Source organism: Penicillium canescens, assembly GCF_028828765.1.
Source record: "Penicillium canescens strain IBT 15451 chromosome Unknown utg000005l_segment0_segment0, whole genome shotgun sequence".
In the NCBI taxonomy this organism is placed as follows: Eukaryota; Fungi; Ascomycota; class Eurotiomycetes; order Eurotiales; family Aspergillaceae; genus Penicillium; species Penicillium canescens.
The window spans coordinates 405,462-424,359 of NW_026703967.1; the positions used below are offsets into that span (position 1 = coordinate 405,462).

General features: G+C 49.2%; 8 protein-coding genes across 8 annotated transcripts; 4 read left to right on the forward strand and 4 right to left on the reverse strand.

Annotated features, from left to right (window-relative positions):
- Positions 1 to 237: 237 nt before the first annotated feature.
- On the reverse strand, positions 238 to 1,887 carry N7446_007784 (putative actin-related protein RO7; the record flags this gene model as incomplete). The annotated part of the gene is made up of 1 exon (XM_058516529.1): positions 238 to 1,887. The coding sequence occupies one exon, from the start codon at positions 1,885 to 1,887 to the stop codon at positions 238 to 240; it is 1,650 nt and encodes a 549-aa protein (XP_058370175.1).
- Positions 1,888 to 2,176: 289 nt separating this feature from the next.
- On the forward strand, positions 2,177 to 5,034 carry N7446_007785 (crossover junction endodeoxyribonuclease; the record flags this gene model as incomplete). Its single annotated transcript, XM_058516530.1, has 2 exons — positions 2,177 to 2,256; positions 2,394 to 5,034. The coding sequence occupies exons 1-2, from the start codon at positions 2,243 to 2,245 to the stop codon at positions 5,032 to 5,034; spliced, it is 2,655 nt and encodes an 884-aa protein (XP_058370176.1). The 5' UTR covers positions 2,177 to 2,242.
- Positions 5,035 to 5,572: 538 nt separating this feature from the next.
- On the reverse strand, positions 5,573 to 6,682 carry N7446_007786 (diacylglycerol/polyprenol kinase family protein; the record flags this gene model as incomplete). Its single annotated transcript, XM_058516531.1, has 1 exon — positions 5,573 to 6,682. The coding sequence occupies one exon, from the start codon at positions 6,680 to 6,682 to the stop codon at positions 5,573 to 5,575; it is 1,110 nt and encodes a 369-aa protein (XP_058370177.1).
- A 377-nt stretch (positions 6,683 to 7,059) lies between these two features.
- On the forward strand, positions 7,060 to 9,144 carry spb4 (ATP-dependent RNA helicase SPB4). Its single transcript, XM_058516532.1, has 3 exons — positions 7,060 to 7,355; positions 7,408 to 7,914; positions 7,964 to 9,144. The coding sequence occupies exons 1-3, from the start codon at positions 7,078 to 7,080 to the stop codon at positions 9,084 to 9,086; spliced, it is 1,908 nt and encodes a 635-aa protein (XP_058370178.1). The 5' UTR covers positions 7,060 to 7,077; the 3' UTR covers positions 9,087 to 9,144.
- A 957-nt stretch (positions 9,145 to 10,101) lies between these two features.
- N7446_007788 (uncharacterized protein) lies at positions 10,102 to 11,251 on the reverse strand (the record flags this gene model as incomplete). Its single annotated transcript, XM_058516533.1, is given in 6 exon segments — positions 10,102 to 10,253; positions 10,270 to 10,289; positions 10,344 to 10,697; positions 10,724 to 10,881; positions 11,041 to 11,121; positions 11,135 to 11,251. The coding sequence occupies 6 exon segments, from the start codon at positions 11,249 to 11,251 to the stop codon at positions 10,102 to 10,104; spliced, it is 882 nt and encodes a 293-aa protein (XP_058370179.1).
- A 127-nt stretch (positions 11,252 to 11,378) lies between these two features.
- Positions 11,379 to 13,446, forward strand: N7446_007789 (uncharacterized protein; the record flags this gene model as incomplete). Its single annotated transcript, XM_058516534.1, has 6 exons — positions 11,379 to 11,463; positions 11,535 to 11,984; positions 12,043 to 12,304; positions 12,351 to 12,542; positions 12,590 to 12,984; positions 13,036 to 13,446. Exons 2-6 carry the CDS (start codon positions 11,655 to 11,657, stop codon positions 13,444 to 13,446), a joined length of 1,590 nt encoding a protein of 529 aa, XP_058370180.1. The 5' UTR covers positions 11,379 to 11,463; positions 11,535 to 11,654.
- Positions 13,447 to 14,262: 816 nt separating this feature from the next.
- N7446_007790 (uncharacterized protein) lies at positions 14,263 to 16,077 on the reverse strand (the record flags this gene model as incomplete). Its single annotated transcript, XM_058516535.1, has 3 exons — positions 14,263 to 14,764; positions 14,821 to 15,679; positions 15,726 to 16,077. The coding sequence occupies 3 exons, from the start codon at positions 16,075 to 16,077 to the stop codon at positions 14,263 to 14,265; spliced, it is 1,713 nt and encodes a 570-aa protein (XP_058370181.1).
- Positions 16,078 to 16,414: 337 nt separating this feature from the next.
- N7446_007791 (uncharacterized protein) lies at positions 16,415 to 18,777 on the forward strand (the record flags this gene model as incomplete). The annotated part of the gene is made up of 6 exons (XM_058516536.1): positions 16,415 to 17,202; positions 17,264 to 18,017; positions 18,085 to 18,166; positions 18,224 to 18,364; positions 18,415 to 18,550; positions 18,618 to 18,777. The coding sequence occupies 6 exons, from the start codon at positions 16,415 to 16,417 to the stop codon at positions 18,775 to 18,777; spliced, it is 2,061 nt and encodes a 686-aa protein (XP_058370182.1).
- Between the last annotated feature and the right edge of the window lie 121 nt (positions 18,778 to 18,898).

The window sequence follows — 18,898 nt, forward strand, 5'->3', positions numbered from 1 at the left end:
CTGCACAAGTGTTTGAACATTGTGAAACTGAAGCAATCCGGGGGCGTGGGTCTCTTCCCCGCGTCAGAAGCCGAGGCTGCATTGCCGAAGTATCGCTTGACGCTTTTCAGCTCGACATATTGCCGCATCAATTACAATATATAAAACCACTTTACGGAAGAGTATCAAGACCGATATGCTGGCTGTTGAATCATGGGGTATCTTTTGTTCTTATGTGGCGTCAATTGTACACAGTTCTCATGCCCAGCCGGCCAATGTCCAACTCGACCGATCACCACCGGATCTCAAGCCCGATCGACGATCAGGAACGTGATGGTCGGTATCTCGTGTGGCTCCAGCCAATCCATGCTGTAGGAACTTTTCTCGCTCGATCTCCACCATCCCCCGGATTTTCAAACTAGTCGTCAGACTTGCACCAGCCCACGGACCAAGGGATTCGACTTCACGCAAGACTCCTTGAACGGGGACTGGAATGTCCTTGTTCTGTCGGCGAAGCTTTTGTTCAACAAAATCCAGTTCAGGTTCCTCTTTGGAGGGGTCTGATTTCGCTTCATCTCCCGATGAGGCCTCCTCGTCGCTCGTAGCTTTCCCGCTATTCTTGGGTGTTTCGGTGCCGCTTGAAGGTGTTCGAGCTGAGAGTTTCAAGTCCTCCAATCTCTGCCGCTGTCGTTCGAGTGCTTTGCCTCTGATTGCACTCCATCCATGACGGTTAACTAACAGCGAGACTTCCTTGAGGATTCGCTGACGCAGCCCCGGAATTCGAGCACCGCCACCCACGAAGACGATGCGTGACATGCATGTTCCACGTGCATCGGGAGGCAATGTAAGGAGCGCGTTGTAGATAAGCAAGGGGACAGACTTTTCTTCATCGTCCATTTCATGCTCCGCAGTGCCCGCGGCAATTAGGACTTTCTCAGCAGGTTCGGCGAGGCGTGAGAACGACACGTCCATGTATGCTTGCTCGGGATTTGCTGGAGATGGGATCGACAATATCTGCTCTGATGCTGAACTTTCTTCTGCCTGCAATTTACACCAGGCAAATCGACTGACCACCTCTTCACAGTAAGCAAATCCGACAGATATATCGTCCTCTGCGTCATCGTTATGATTCCCGTCAGAGGCTAATTTAGTGAGAAGCCGGCCCATCTCCTGCATCAATGGTTTCATAGCTCGTGTCGTCCTCTTTGCCATCATCTCTCTATATTCGTAGATGGCCGTTGTCGTGGTCTCAGCCCACCCAAGGTCAACTACCAAAGCAGACCGCAGTCCAGCAGCGGTAGCCGACATAGTCGCACTAGACAGAAGAGTGACACTCGGAAATCGCCAGCGACTGAAGAGCGTAGATAGTAGCGACGAAAGCAATGGATGCGACATAAGCGAAGGCAAGACAAGAACCAGGCGAGATGTACCCGCGTCCGTCAACAGGTACTGGTTAAAGGTCTCGCGGAACGCGCGCTCAATCTTGTCTTCAACCAGACCCAGATCAACTTCTCGCGAGTCTGGCCTCCACAATTCGTATGCTCGTGCCCATTCCTCCGCGTCGACTGGCTGAGCTAGCCGTCCAGCACCAGTGCTGCCCTGAATCCATCCCCGATAGTCCCCCGCTCTCCTCGAATCCTCGGGCCCAAAACCGATCACACATGCGGGTGCGCTGTTTCCTTCAAACCCTGCACGGAGCCATCGTGCACCTATCTCGAATATGATCGCATCGTCTTCATTTCGGAAGGACGAGCCCGGCGACGTCGTGCTAGTGAATGAGGTGTTGCCCGAGCGTAATTGCTGCTGCGGTGTGTGCGGGGAGGCTGGTCGTGCAGTCTGGCTATGGCGTAGATTGGAGGTTGCCGAGCTGCGCTTACTAGCGCCCATCGAAGGAGTATCGCTCGCCATGATGTAGTGGTGAGCTCGGGCGCGTTGCTCTCCTTTCTCGGATCAACAGTATTCCGCGGAGGTTCGTAGCGATCAGGGTTTGTTTCACCGGCGCGCGGATAGAAGATTCAACGCCATCGGATGAAAGTCAAAGAGAAGTGAATAAGTGAATAAGTTATTCAATAGAATTGAATTCGTTGCCGTTGTGAGGTTGCGAGCTCGAGTGTTGGAAAGGCAACGGATCTACATCGGGCCGTGGTTTATTTACTTCTATCAACGACTTCATCTCCGCAAACCAGCCCCATCGCCAGAACCACATGGCGCGGCGCAACGGTTTTGGTGTTTTGTAGATTGCATTCATTTTGGGGCTGGCAGAATGGGTATTCCAGGGTGAGTCTGACTTAATCGTGCTGTGGGATATATATATATCCCTGCATGGCGTGAGGACATGCACAACGCATCTCCTCTCCATACCGAACCGCAGCTTCCCTTGAGCAGATGAACCTGATTTACTGACATCAATCCAGGCTCATTAATGCCATCGGCGCGGGAGAGCGCATCTCTCTGGCCAAATTGGCTGTAACGCATCTGGAACGGACAGCAAGACCGATCCGGATCGCCGTAGACATTTCGATTTGGCTGTTCCAAGTTCAAGCAGGCCGAGGTGGAAGAAATCCCGAACTGCGCACTCTATTTTATCGACTGCTCAAATTGCTAGCATTACCAGTTCATCCTCTTTTTGTCTATGATGGAAGGCAAAAGCCTGCTTTCAAAAGAGGCAAAGCAGTCTCTGCGCGCAGCTACGGCAGTGCCCCTATCATCAGACGTTCAAAAGACCTCATTGAACGATTCAGATTCCCATGGCACGAAGCACCCGGCGAAGCTGAAGCTGAGTGTGCACGTTTGCAGCAGGCAGGAATTGTGGATGCCGTCATGAGTAATGATGTCGATGCCTTGATGTTTGGGTCATCATTGACTATCATGAACTTCTCGAAAGAGAATGGCAGTGGCACAGCTTCTGCAACTCATGTCACATGTTATGCAATGGGACAGAACGGGCACCCTTCAAACATACCCCTCGACCGCCCGGGAATGATTCTCTTCGCCATGCTGAGTGGTGGAGACTATCTCCCATCTGGTGTACCCAAATGTGGAAGCAAACTCGCCGCAGAAATCGCCAAAGCTGGGTTTGGTGAAGATCTCCTGCAAGAGCTAGACTCAAATTCAGACGTGGACACAGGATTGACCGAGTGGAGAGAGCGTCTTCAGTATGAACTGGAAGAGAATGAGAGTGGCTATTTTACGACAAAACACAAAGCCGTCAGGATCCCCGAAACATTCCCCGACCGAACGATTCTTGAATACTATGCTCAGCCGAAAGTTTCCAGCGACGAAGAAATGACATTTCTGAGAAGCCGTCTCAGGCAGGCCTGGGATCGAGACATTGACCCCTTGGCAATCAGAACTTTTGCCGCAGAACATTTTGAATGGAACTATCGATCTGGCGCAAGAAAAGTGATTAAACTATTGGCCGAGCCTCTTGTTTCCTACCGACTCCGCCTTCAGAGACCAGTGCGAGGTGTGGCTCCAGGCTTCTCATTCGTTCCTGAATGTCCACCCACTTTACAAAAAGCTTATAAATGTCGGTCAAGCTTCGGCACGGATGCAATGCCAGAGCTACAGCTGGATATGCTGCCCATAGATGTTGTTGGGTTGGATCTCCTTGCTGAAGAGCCAAATCCACCGCTCTCATCCGAGGAGCCTGTTCCATCTCAAGCAACTCCACAGGAGGGAGAGGAGGAAGACGAAACAGAGATGGCCTCGGAACAGGCTCCCCCAACACCGTCAAAGTCCCGAGTGACGAAACGATATGACCCTTTTTCCGTCGAAAAGGTATGGGTCTTTGAGACCGTTGCACGGTTAGGTGTTCCAGACATCGTGAAGAAGTGGGAAAAGGAACAGGCCGAGAAAACCGAGAAAGCAAAGAAACCTGCCAAAAACACTCCTACTCGACGCACGGTACCTAAGAAGAAGGGACCAATTGATCCTGGGATGAAACGAGGAAGTATCCTGAAATACGGAACGCTTACCAAAGAAACCACCGAATTGTCAGCATCCAAACAGACACAGTTGCTAGAAGCAGCTAGTTCGAAAAAATCGACCACGGACCCTCATTCTAGGCTTGGATCCGGATCCGGATCTACTTCACCAGTTGTTGTTGACATGGAACATGGCCCAGTCTCCCCAAGTATGTACGCTCAGCAGAGTGCCACGCCGGTGATGTCCTACTCATCCCAAGAGGTTGACGATCTCCTGGATACCTTTTCTTCCATTACCTTGTCCCCTTCTGCAAATATCAAGCGCCACCCCATGACAGCTCAGTCTCGCATTAGGTCAAGGCGAGGGCTTTTGGGGACCGATGGAATCGAGATTGAAGAGTCGGAGACCCTACACGCGGAAATAAATCATAGTCCGTCCAGACCAACGCGATCCAGTGGCCTCAAAATAAGCTACTCAATTTCGGACTATTGTGACTCGGAAACCTCGATCGAGGAATCACCAGTTAGGGCCCTGATTGCTCCGCCCTCTCCATCCAAAAAGACTCGATCAAAGGCAAAGAAAGCAACCGAGCCTCAGTGCAAAGAGGGAAGCCTAGCTGTCGAAGAGATTGAAAGGGCCATTGAGACCCTTTCGCTGTCACTAAAGCTTGATGACTATAGTGAAGATGCACCGGCTAGGCCATTGCGTCAACCTTCACCGAAAAAGGCAAAAGAACCCAAAGTTCGTACGCGGACCACTAAGATCGAGGCCACTAGATCATCTCTGTCCCCCAAGCAGACGGCATCTGAGCTGGAGCAACCATCAAGCTCAACGAACTCAGTCCCACTACAAGACGAAGAATGTCATGAGAACGCGGTGTCACTGAAGAAAACCGAATGGGATGCCAAGGATCTAAAGCAGGCCACCAAAAAGCCTTCGAAAGGAACCGCAAGCAGCAAACAGGACCACAAAACCGTGGGTCACTTAGAGAACATCACCATACACGATGGTTTCTGGAGCATCGACTCCTCGCCTGAGGACTCAGCAGACCCAACTGGAGTCGAAAGCAAAGCCCGAGGCGGCAAGAAGAAGAGGGTCCCACGTGTGAGCATTCTCGACTTGATTTAGTATTTCTTATACCCATAGGTCTTATTTTGGGATATTTGAGTTGAGCGTTTGGATAGGTCATGAGTTCTTGCGGGTATTTGGGATTTTGAACAGAAGCATATGCCATGCGTGTGGCATTTGGCGTTATTGTACTGCATTTGAAGGAAGTTTCATCTATTGCGCTCAGAGCCAAAAAAATACCTGGCGCCCAACGATTTGTTTGATTTCAAGTTCATATTTCAGGTCTATCAAATGGAAGACTATGCGCGCGTATAATCAGAGCGCCCAAGAACCTAGCCCAGAGAGTAAATGCAAAGTAAAAACCAGTGTGTATTTATTGGAGAGAATTGAGAAATAGCATCAAAATAGACGAAGCATTGGCCACGCCTCTATCTAAGCAGAAACCGGAACCTTGATGCAACGCAATGCCCGAAAGTAGAGAAGAGATGTGAAAGAAGTCATGCCCCAAAATGTAAGACACCAAAATAACATTTAAAAAAATGAAAAGGTATGAGTGCTGTGCTGAGAACCAAAAACCAGGAGTATATCATTTAACCGTCTATCCAAAAACCTTGAGGAATCCCCATAGCCCAATTCCACTTAGGACAGGGATCGTCAGGTTATCATCCCAGCTCCACATGTCAATGAACTCACTGCCGGCAGCGACAACGCCAGAAACGACGCTCATAACGCCCAAAGCCAGAGGCCCGGTGATGACTGCCGAGTCACTAGCTTCCCAGCCCAGAAGACCGCGAACAGAATTCGGGAGCAAGTTCAAGCGTCCAGTGAACATAAAGGCACCTTCAGGGTCGTTAGGGAAAGTACCGATGTAAGGCACGAACCACCCCCAGAAAGCAGCAGCAGTAGCAACACCAACAGCCCAAGCGGCCATAGTGCCAGCCAAGCTCTTACCCTTCCGGAGACGAGGGGTATAGCCGCCGTAAAGACGGCCGAATGTTGAAGCGGCGGTATCACACCAGCTAAGTAGTAACACTCCCATGACTCCGACGTCCTTGGGAAAGAAGCGCAGCACAACATACGCTCCGAGGAGGTACCAGATGACGCCGTTATAGCCCGAAACTTCGGTTTCGCGCATGAGGGCACCCATGCATCGAACATAGAGTTTGTTAACCTTCTCCGAACGATGGCGGATAAAGTCCGTTGCTGCGATGGGCACCAAAGCGGAGAAGAGCACCGGGGTGATTTGTAACGTCTGCACGCCCCGACTGTACAGGTGCAAGGTCAGAAACCCGATGGATACGTGCAGGAGCTTGCGGGGAATTTCATGGCGGTGAATGAAAGAGCGGTAGCGCGAATGGAGCGGGATAAGTCCGAGAGGAGATGGGGACCGTGAGAGATCGCGTAGTGTATCCGGTATGCTTAACGGCGATAAGTGGCCGTTTGAAGTATCGCCGTTGGGCGAGCGCGGCGGCGAAGCTGGAATCTTGGGGTTTGACCGGCGCGCGGGCCTAGAGGGAGTTGTGGAGGATCTAGGTGTCCGCTCTGAGCCTGATGCTTGCCCTGTGACTCCGGACTGACGCTGCCGGCGTGCAGCAGACCGTGTTGTCGGTGCGAAATATTCATCGTGTGTCTCCGACGGGTCCGAAAGAGAGGGTGTCGGAGAGATCACGCGAGGTGTTGCGGGTACCGCATCTGGGGAGGTGGGCATCTCAGATGCTCTCAAGGTGAACGAAGGAAGCGATGCGACTGGGATTATGCCGGATAGTGGCCGCGTACAGATATCTGCACTGTCGCAGGCAAATAAGCCAAATGGTATAAGTGGGCCTGCGAACGAAGCAATGATGGGCGGTATGAGCACGACACGGTGCCTTATCGACAATGACAATTATAGGCGGAAAAGCTTGAAACAAAAGACAGCCCAGCGCATAATGTGAAAACAAAGGAAAGGCAAGTCGAGCGAAGCTGTAGAAAAGAAAGACAAAAGAAATATCCCCATTTCCGCCCAATGCCGCAGTCACGTGCATCATATCTAATCGATAACGGATTTTTTTCTTTGCGCCTCAGCAGTTCAAGACATTTTCAAGGATTCGGTGTTCTCACAAGATGCCCCCTAAGCCGTCTTCAAGAGCCTGGGATGGCCTTGAGCCATCTTTGTCCGACTGGACTCTCGACGCCGTGGGCTCAATGGGCTTCACGCGCATGACGCCAGTCCAGGCCTCGGCCATCCCTCTGTTTATGCAACACAAGGATGTTGTGGTAGAAGCTGTTACTGGAAGTGGAAAAACATTGTCTTTCTTGATCCCAATCGTTGAAAAGCTACTGCGCCTTGAGGAGCCCCTCAAAAAACATCATGTTGGAGCTATTATCATTTCTCCCACGAGGTAAGTACGGCGCATCTGCAATACAGAGCTTATCGCTAATGGCTTTCATTAGAGAATTGGCCTCGCAAATCTACCAAGTTCTTCTCTCGCTATTGGAATTCCACCCTGCCTCTGCTGCGGCCATCAAGCCTGCCGAGGGTGATGCGCCTCGTCCAAAGTCCTCCTCATCGACATTGAAGGTCGTCCCACAACTCCTCCTGGGCGGCAGTACCTCCCCAGCGGAAGATCTGAGTTCATTCCTCAAACAGTCACCCAATGTTTTGGTTTCTACACCCGGAAGACTGTTGGAGCTTCTTTCATCGCCTCACGTCCACTGCCCCCAGTCCTCTTTCGAAATGCTCGTCCTAGACGAGGCCGACAGACTTTTGGACCTTGGATTCAAGGAGGATTTGCAGAAGATTCTTCGTCGATTGCCTAAGCAGCGCAGGACGGGATTGTTCAGTGCCAGTATCAGCGAAGCTGTTGATCAGATAGTCCGTGTCGGTCTTCGCAACCCAGTAAAGATCGCTGTCAAGGTGAAGGGAGGCGCTGGTGCCGAGGATAAGCGTACTCCAGCAAGGTATGTTCTAGACCCGAACAACTCCAGATTCATTCTGACCCTCGGACAGTTTGCAAATGACCTACCTGACAACGCCTCCCCTTCACAAATATGCTATTCTGAAGCATATCCTTTCCACAGTCCAGCCCACACCCCAGAAGACAATTTTTTTCGTATCGACATGCTCAAGTGTGGATTATCTCGCCACCATACTACCAATAATTTTGGGAGATGAATTCCTCATGGTGCCGCTGCATGGGAAACATCAAGCCAACGTCCGTCAAAAGAACTTTAACCGCTTCACCACCGCTACAACCCCCGCCATCCTACTCACCACCGACGTTGCCTCCCGCGGACTGGATATCCCATCTGTCGATCTAGTGGTCCAGATTGACCCGCCATCCGACCCCAAAACTTTCATCCATAGATGTGGCCGAGCAGGCCGTGCCGGTCGCCGAGGCCTCAGCATTGTTCTCATCCACCCTGGCCGCGAGGAAGACTATGTTTCTTTCTTAGAAATCCGCAAAACCCCTGTCGCACCCTATAATCTGACCGAATTCACCGACGAAGAAGCGAGAGCCGCTACAGACAAAGTACGCAAAGCAGTTCTCAAAGATCGGGCCATGCACGACAAGGGCCAGAAAGCATTTGTCAGCTGGCTGCGCAGCTACAGCAAGCACCAAGCCAGCAGTATTTTCCGGGTAGCAGATCTAGACTGGGAAGCTCTCGGCAAGGCCTGGGGTCTTTTGAAGCTTCCCAAGATGCCCGAGTTGCGCGCATTCACCGGTGACAAAACCCTAGGTGTCAAGCTCGACTGGGACAACTACACATACAAAGACAAGCAACAAGAAAAGCGACGCAAAGAAGCCATGGCGGAGGCTGCTAATGGCGAAGGTGCCGAGCAAGGTACCAAGCGTCGGGCTACTGAGAGTGTGGCTTGGAGCCAGAAGACAGAGGAACGAGACAAGAAGGTCAAGAAGAAGGAGATCAAGAAAGCCCGCAAGGAGAAGGATAGATGGGAGCTCCTGCCCGAGCAGGAGAAGAAGAAGGTCGAAGAAACGCAGCGTATGTTGGAAGAGCTTCGTGCGAAGAACGAACAAGAGCGTCTTGCCAGACAAGCTGAGAAGGCCAATGAGAAGGCCAATGAGGCCAATGGCAAAAAGCATGATGATGAATTCAAGGGCTTTGATTAGGTTAACTACTTGGCCTTGGTCTTTGTATAGACTAGTTATAGCGTGAAGTAAATATCCTGCTTAATTTCTCCACACTTGCTACTTAGCAATGGAGACGATTCTCTACATGTATACGGCGCATATCCGGCGATGAACGTACGAAAGTTCATCGGCATATTAGAGCAACTCCCAACCGGTAATAGAACCAAATCGTCCATCCCGCTTTGGCCTTGAGCTCGACGTAACACCTATATGCCGCAAACTTGAGCTGCGTAACACATCCAATTCACAAGGTAACCAGTAATGATAATCAATTGGTCTATACGACTTCCCTTAACTATTTCCCCGTATTTTGAACAGGTTAGAGCAGTTCCTATGGCTATACTGTTAGGACCTCTACGTGACTGAGGGTGTTGACTCGGCCTAAGGCAGGATGGATGCCTTAGAATATATGGCGAATAGATATTCTGGGCCCGAATAGGCTAGTTATTGTATTTAAACCCCCCTCGCTGGTCCGTCCTACTTTTAGTCTCTTTATATAATACACTCCTATTATAGTTACTACACACGTAACTATGCTATCTACCTCGCTTACCTACCTAAACCTAGAGACTGCTGCGTGGTATACGCGATGCCGATAACGCTTCCTACAGCTCACTAGTTCCGCGGATCCTGAAAACTCGAAAGGTGAAAAGATTCCTAAACACACTAGGCAAAATTCTCGAGCCGGTACTGGCCCGACGACTGTCTTATATCGCCGAAAACCACGGATTGCTACCGGACACTCAATTCGGATTCGGACGGTATTAAAAAAATGATGGACACAGTGCCCATTCTTCGATACAGGCCTCAAACAAAAACTGTGAATCCTGCCAAAAATACGCTCGAATATTAACCTGATGCGTATTCTGGACCAATCGCTTCTTCATGTCGATAAAATGCTGCCCTAAGCGCCTAATATAACCAAAAACTGATCATAAGGGGTATTTTGTTCATTGAAGGAACCGAGTAAGTGGGAGCAATAAGTAAAATCTAGCTAATGATCACTTCCATGATCTGTGATAGTCAGGGGATTTCCATCGTTCGCAAGTATCTGTTCCAAATCATATCCGATCGCTAGGCCGTTACCCTGCTCCTCCGCCTCGCGAAACCCTGGCGCATAGTCATCCACTAGATCGACTTCACCCCCTCGGTAGATTTCCACGAGCGGCCGTCACATATCGACTCTAAGCACCGATTAATATATACTATCTCGTAACCAAGAATGGACAGACTCACGGCTCATCCCCCAAGATCTCTCTTGGATCTGCATCTTCATCGCGGTCTTGGTATATTACCTGTGACTCGATGTAATTCAGCGCCTGCTCTATTGGGACCTGATTTCCCGGACCGATTTCACAATAAAAGTGGGCGAATTCCTCCATCATCATTTGAGCCCGGTAGGCTTTCTTGTAGATACCGTTCGTTGCGAATTCAACCCAAATCCCCAGTCCGGTCTCAAGGGTCCGGTCATCGATAATGAGCTTGGCATAGCAGTCCCTGAAAAGCACCGTTCCATCGAGCGCCATGTGCATATCAAGGAAGTTGGGTCGGGCGACACTTTGATGGAACTTGAATGTCTCAAGAATATCCCTTCATTATCTTCCAAGGGGAGAAACAATATCATTTCGTCTGCTAGAAATTCCAAGCCTTCTTCCCATGGGAATAAACCCAAGACACACTTGGCTAGCAGGGCTTCTTTCTCGCGGGTCAATTCGGTGGTGCAGAAGTAGACCATGCAGAAATTTTGATCGTCATTTCCTGTAAAATTTTTGTCCTATACCTGGATTAGAATCGCAAGTCAAATAGTAGAAGATATTTCATACTGTAAGTTCGGGACCTTCAAAAAACTAGGCTCGTCCTCTGGTGCTCGGGATTGATAGCTCTGTCTTGGCGTCAATGGAGAAATAAGAATTCTTCCAAATTAAAGACATACATCGTGAAATTGTTGGTCTGCTGTTGCCCACCGTTCGATCAAAGCTCGTTTCTGTTGATCCGCGGCGTCGCCGCCGACCCACTGGTCAACGAACAAAATGCCTCCATGCACGAGAGGCGGCATCAAAATTTTCCGGGGCCACGGGTTCTTCGTGTCGGCGAATGAAGGGGATGTCTCCAGGCCACTGGCTGTGCGATTTTATTAGGGACATGATCGAATGGTGGCAGTTCCGAGGGTTGAGAAGAAGTGAGGACCGCGAGGGGCAGGAGTGTATTTAATGGACGAGTTTGACACATGCCCGGCCCCAATTTGCACTAAGGCATCCAATCTATCTTTCCCGTACATACTCTTCTCAAACACATTAAACCTCTATTATTTCCTGCGATCTTGGGATCTTTACGGACTAACCTTTGATAGGGAAGAGTAAGTGGTCCCGAGCTCGGAGATACAGTGGATCTTTGACTTACAGGGGCGCTAACCATGTCGGGTCAAAGTGTTGGGGCTCCACAGGACGGTACCTTCCCCGGTGGAACTTGTACTCTACGGGAAGGATAACCGGCCTCAGGACTTTTCTATCTTGATCAACATGAAATCATAAGTCGTGCGGGGATGAAATGGGAGAAGCTATTTCTCCCTCCGACTGTGGGGCCCTACAATCTATGCCTACTGAGTCCGATCATTTGAACGCTATTGGATGGACTTGCATTGACTCTATAAAAGCCCCCGATGTCCAGGAACATGCAGCCCAACGGATTACAACCCGTGCCCCTATACTCGTTCCTAGCGAAATGGATATCTCCGAAGTACATGACCTAGAAGAGGACCGTGACCAGAAAGATGACGACGAGAAAGACAACCACGAGCTTGCAGTAAAGCGTACCCAAACAACAAACCACGATGGCGTGTTTGGAGAAATCACAGAAGAAGGGCCAAACTACCGCAATGTACTGATGAGACGCTCATACCCAGGAATCTCTGCGTGTCAAACTGACCTTTTTTCAGGTGGGTTTTATTGGAACCGCTGTTCTGATGGCGAAGTCACAAATTGGACTGGGAATTCTTTCGATCCCATCCGCATTCAATGCCCTGGGTATGGTCCCGGGGGTCATCTGTCTTCTTGTCATTTCCGGTATAACAACGTGGTCCGGCTACGTGATTGGCACCTTCAAGCTGAACCACCGTGAAGTATATGGGATTGATGATGCGGCAGGTTTGATTGCTGGTCCAATTGCTCGGTGGTTCTTAGGGGCTGTATTCTGTGTTTGTATGTATTCTTCAAAGCTACCCAATGTACCACACTGACCTAGCAGACTGGATCTTCGTCAGCGCATCCGGCATACTGGGACTGTCAATCGGCCTCAATGCAGTCTCTACACATGGCATATGCACTGCCGGGTTTGCGGCTATTGCCGCCATTCTTGGATTCAGTGGAAGCAGCATACGAACGCTTGGACACATCACTTGGCTAGCCTGGGTTGGACTTCCATGCATTTTGGTTGCAAGTATGCTTTCCCATATCAAAGTATCGACGACGTACTGATCTTTGCAGTTATGGTGGTCACAATCGCCGTCGGTGTCCAAGATCGCCCTGCAGCTGCGCCTAAGACTACCCTACCGTGGCATTCTGATTTCAAGCTTTTCGGCAGCCCATCTTTTGCAGAGGGTATCGCGGGTATATGCAATATTTTGTTTGCTTTCTCGGGCACACCGGGGTTTTTCGCTATTGTATCTGAAATGCGCAATCCTCGCCAGTACGCACAAGCCCTGCTCGTCTGTCAAGCCGGCGTGACCTCTATATACTTGGTCATTGCCTGTGTTGTCTACTACTACTGTGGTTCATATGTTGCCTCGCCAGCTCTTGGATCCGCTGGTGGGCTTGTGAAGAGTATTTCATATGGATTTGCCATTCCGGGGTTGATTGTTACTTCTACAATTGTGACCCATGTGAGCGAAACAGTAATCCAAGACCACCCCGAGAGATCTAACATCTTATAGATTCCAGCAAAGTACATTTTCGTCCGCCTCCTCCGCGGCTCCCGCCATCTGAACCGCAATACACCGACACACTGGATCTGCTGGTTGAGCTGCACTGGCGGCATTACCATCATTGCATACATTATCTCCAGCACAATACCTGGCTTTGACGCCCTGACTTCCCTGATTGGTGCACTTCTCGGAACAATTCTATGCTTCCAACCGTACGGTTGCATGTGGATATATGACAACTGGGCTAGAGGAAGACACAGCTCTAAAAGTTGGCTACCGATGGTCTGTTTTAGCATCTTTGTCATAGTGATAGGATCATTTCTGACTGTTGCTGGCACTTATGGAACTGTGCTCGGGGTTATAGTGGCTTCTGGAGAGTTGTCCCCTTTTACCTGTGCTGATAACTCGAATTCTACGTGAATCCAGTGGGAATGGGGATTCGATAGAGCTGTTATATGGATGTTCTTGTGAAAAAGAAAAGAAATAATTACTTCATTCAACTTAATTGCTTTGTGCTTCTTTAGACTCGATGCATCTGATATATACCGGACTCAAAGCTCCGACGAAGACAAGCAATTTATTTATCATCTACTTGCGAGCTGAGCAGGACTTGTATGTGATAAGACACCATATTGAGCGATTATACACGAGGCGGATTACCCCTACAAGATAGATACACTTGAACCCGATTTTACAATGTCGTATATCAACATGGTACAGTAAAAAGTCAGACAAATACACGGATCTTATGAGGGGTCTGCTTACCATACAAAGAGCCCAGAAGTTGACAGATTGCAGAGTCGGACCCCAATGCCAAATCAGGATAAAGCGTCCGCGACACCAAACAGCATGATGACATGCTGCGGAGAAAATGCGGGTTTGCGGGCAAAGAATTTATTGGCGAGGGTCGAAAGAACTTCAGGGGAAAGCGAAAACCCGAACTAGTAGTTTGTGCTGTCTAGGTTGAAACGGTAGACAGCCCGACCTTGTATAGATGCATCCCCGGAAGGGAAGCCGAGCTCCGTTGATCATTACCAAGGGTGGGGAAATGACACTGTACAAACCAGGAATATCTTGCAGGTAGATAGGCATTAATTCATTAGAAATATAAGAAACTACCTTTAACTTATGCATTACCCTGCTTGAATTACACTCCCACTAGATCTTGACGTTACCAACCTCAAGCGTAAGTGGACAACAGCGGCCATAATGCAATTCATGTACCTAAAGCAGTAATCAAAGTTTAGCCTTACTTTGCCTATTCCAAGTCTGAACCTCAGGTAAATCCCGATAGTTCGACGGAAAGAACTGAGGCCCCAATATCTTCTTCTGTACCTTTCCCGTCCCCGACTTGGGAAGTTCACCCCGAACAACGCGAAGAATAGTCGGCAGCTTATACCCAGCTATTTTACTCCGTAGGTCATCACGAAGCTCCGCAAGTGTCAAGTCCTTGCGAGTTGCGTTGCGATCTTGCTTAAGACTGACAGTGGCAGCAACGCGTTGACCAAATTCATCGTCTTCAACACCCACGACCATGACTTCCGAAACATAATCCAGACCCAAGATCTCGCGCTCGATATCCAATGCGGATATTTTATAGCCTCCAGATTTGATGATATCGATTGATGCACGACCGAGGATGAAATAATACTTGCCTTCGCGGCGGGCAATGTCTCCCGATTTGAAGTACCCATCTGCATCATGGGCATCCGCAGTTGCTTTCTCGTCAAACAGATATCTATTCGCAGTGTTGTCAGAAACAAGACAGAGACAAAAATAGAGTATCAAACTTACTTGGAGAACATATAAGGACACTTGACCAAAACATGACCATCATCGGCCAGCTTCAACGAAACAGCCTCAGCAACACGCCCAACACTATTCTGCGGAACACCCTCAGAATCAAGATCAGTCTTAATAACCGCTCCAAATTCAGTAGCACCATATCGAGTCAGGATCGGCTTATCCCTAATCCGATTCCAGAAATCCTGAACAGGCCCCGGAAGAGCAGAAGTGCCACACAGCATAGCCCTAATACCACGCGCACCAGTAATATACTGATCCCGAATCTCTGGAGGCTGATGCGCAATATTCTCTTCATAATATCGCATCATCCGCATATAAATAGTCGGAACACCAGAAAAGAACGAAAGACCGCCCTGACGCCAGCGTTCCCACGTCCAAGCCGTATCGAAATTCCCACTGCGGAACTCGATGCATGCCCCAGCCGTCAGGAATGGAAGAAATGTCAAACCGACACCTGAAGCGTGATGCACGGGGAGGACGTGGAGGACGGTATCTTGATCTGTGATACGGTAATGGTCCATATCAGCTTCGCCACTACCAGTTAGGTAGCTGCGACGCTGAACAGCGCCCTTTGGAGGCCCTGTCGTGCCAGATGTGAAGATCACCAATGCTGCACCGTTCATGTCGGGCACGAGGTCAGACGAAATGGTTACTTCATCTGCTGGGAAGAGCGTTGGTTGGAAGTATGATGCGATAGGCGATATACAAGGGATCTGTACACCTTTGGTTTCTGATACAAATTGCACCACTGATTTGGCGGTTTGCTCGCTGGTGGTACTGGCGAGTAGAGCGACACATCGAGCTTTCAGAAGAAAGTAGGATGCTTCTTTGGCTGGCAATACAGCAGCTGCTATTGATTAGCTTTACTCTCTTTCTTCTAAGATGAGACTCACCCATTGGCACTACTGCTGCGCCAATCGCGAGAATGGTCATGAAACCAACAGTGTATTCATAGCCTCCTGGGGCGAGCAACGCAATGTAAATTTCTTTGTCTGCGGCTAAATCACGTCGCACTTCAGTGCTAAGTCTTCCCTCCAATACCTGGCGAAGAGCTAAAACATCGGAAAGAAGATGATGGTATGTCTTTTCAAGACCAGCGTTCAGATCTCGAATCGCAATGGGTGAAGGCTTGCGTTGCGCGTAACGTAGCAACCTATGAAAAAACGGCATATTCGGTAACACATTTTCTCCTAAATGCGGAGGAATGAATTGAGTGCGGTCTCCCATAGTCGTCGAGTAAGGCATTATGATAGGAGACTTGATGTTGAACCTGCGGGACGGGCATTCCATCCATCTTATCCCGGCAGCGTATTCAACTATATGAGTCTTGAGTGCATATCGGACTTAACCCGCTCGATTTCCAGCCAATAATTTATTGAACTGTTAAGTTCATTCGGCTACTTCCTCACGATGTGCATCTACCCCGCGGGGATATGCCGGCACTCGGCACTCGGTGATTTTGGGATGACGGCGGACCTAGGTATATCAACGTGGAAATGATTTATCAAGATGACTGAGGACCATATACACGCTACAGACTGTAGGAATTATAACCACAACTTCCTCCAACCAAGTACTCAAAATGCCCGATTTCACAGACAAACTCCGCCCCAGTCAGCCAGATGGGCCATCAACACTAGCACAAGAGCGAGTACAATCGAACATCTCAACAGAAGAGCTAGGAAAGCACCTGCTATCCTCAGATGGCTTCATAGAAAGACAAGCTCGAATCCTACCAATACTCCAACAAGAACCCATCCTCTCAAAAACCAAACAACAAAACCTATCCCGACCCGAGCGATTCAAACTAGGACTTGCACGCGCAAAGCTCCTCCGCCGCCTAAGCGACGAGCACAAATGGAGCCACGACGACTACAAAATGGCGGAGTACCTAGTCGACGACGTCTCCCCCTACTTCCTTCACATGGAGATGTTCATAACAACAATCCGGGAACAAGCAAGCGAAGAACAGCGCGCATACTGGCTACCGCTAATCGAGTCCTGGAAAATAATTGGTGCATACGCACAGACTGAGCTGGGACATGGTAGTAATGTCCGTGGCTTGGAGCTTGAAGCACGGTGGGATGGCCACACCAAAGAGTTCGTGTTGCATAGCCCGACTCTTACTGCTAGCAAGTGGTGGAATGGGAGCTTGGGTCGGGTGGCTAATCATGCCATTGTAGTGGCACAGTTGTTACTACCTGAGCCTGGCTCTGATCGGTTTGTCTCGCATGGTCCGCATCCGTTTATTGTTCAGGTTAGGGATATGAAGACACATCAGCCACTGGAGGGTATTGTTGTTGGAGATATCGGGCCAAAGTATGGGTACATCAGTATGGACAATGCATATATGCTATTCGATCATTTCCGGTACGTAAATTGTCAATTGTTGATACTCCAAGATCCTCGAGCGCGACTGACAAGAAACTAGAATCCCACATTCAGCCCTCCTATCCCGCTATTCAAGCATGAACCCAGAAACAGGCGTCTACACAAAACCAGACCAACCAGCTTTGGTATATGGCTCCCTAACCTACGTCCGAGCAAACATAGTCCACCATGCCCGCCTCGTCCTCGCGAGAGCGGTAACAATAGCAATCCGCTACACAACAGTCCGCCGACAATTCCAAGACCGAGATGGTGACAAGCGCGGATTGGAGATATCGGTACTAGACTATCCAACCGTCCAAATTCGCATTCTGCCACTCCTAGCAACTACATTTGCACTACATTACACTGGCCTAGCCATGCGGACAGTATACCAGACTGCACGAGAGGATATTGAGAAAGGGGATTTCAATTCGTTAGCTTATATGCATAGCATGTCCTCCGGATTGAAGAGTCTTTGTACCATGCTTGCTGCAGATGGGATTGAGACTTGTCGTCGGGCGATGGGGGGACATGGATATGGCGGTGGGAGTGGGTTGATTCAGCTTAATAATGATTATTTGTCAAAGCCCACTGTTGAGGGGGATAATTGGATGATTACGCAGCAGGTTGCGGGTTATTTGATTAAGAAGATGAGTGCTGCTGTTGAGCATCAGGATAGGGCTGGCGATGAGATGGACGTTCGGTTTAGGGCGTTTATTCGGGAGAAGCGCGCTGGAGGGTTGTTGAGGGGGTACGATGTTTTGAACAATGATCGCGACATTGTGAAAAGCTTTGAGTTGAGGGCTACTGCTTTGGTATGTTAGAGAATTTCCTACAGGGTATAAGTTTATGCTGTGAATCCTCAAAGCTAACGAGTGACAGGCATACGATGCATACGAGCAGCGAGTTATCAAAAAGAAGAACTGGAACAGTCTTCTCATCCAGCTTCACAAATTAAGTCGGGGTATGTGTTCAGATCGCAGATGTTGTATCATGCAAATAAATCTAACTCGAACCCCAGCACAATCGCAATCGATCATGGTCACGACCTTCTTCGAAGCTCTTTCAACTGACAAAGCGCTCTCAGCACCGACAAGAATCACCTTATGGGATCTATATCGCCTATTTGCACTAAACACGATGGAAAACGAAGGCTACGAATGTAAGATCTCCAAAAAACCTCATGAACTATAAAACTGACCCAAGACGCAGTCTTCCGCTGCAACGCCGTCTCTCAGTCAGATCTAGACGCTCTGCCAGCTCGAATCCAATATCTGATGGGCCGGATCAGACCCCATGCGGTGAAACTAGTTGATTCATGGATGATTCCTGACTATTTGCTTGACAGGTATGATAATTCCCATTGAAATACTCGAAGAAAGAGTCAAAATGATTAACATCAACGTTGGATACAGTGCACTCGGTCGGTATGATGGTCGTGTCTATGAGGACCTGTTCAATCGGGCTCATCGGTTAAATCCTCTGAATCGGATTACGTTTAATCCTAATTATTGGGAGGATGAAATTGTGAAGGGGAGTGGTGTTGACGGGTCTGATATTTTGTCGAAGTTGTAGATACTGAAGTCGAATAAAGTTGCGAAGAGTTTGTTCTATTACACTCTTTACCCAGTTTTGCACACAGGAAAGTAGAAATTGAAAATAGATTCTGCGTATGGCCTTAGCGCAACGTAGAAAT

Coding starts and splice junctions, on each gene's coding strand:
- spb4 (XM_058516532.1), top strand. CDS start 7,078: ATGCCCCCTAAGCCGTCTTCAAGAGCCTGGGATGGCCTTGAGCCATCT. Junction 7,356..7,407: donor ATTATCATTTCTCCCACGAG/GTAAGTACGGCG, acceptor GGCTTTCATTAG/AGAATTGGCCTCGCAAATCT. Junction 7,915..7,963: donor GATAAGCGTACTCCAGCAAG/GTATGTTCTAGA, acceptor ACCCTCGGACAG/TTTGCAAATGACCTACCTGA.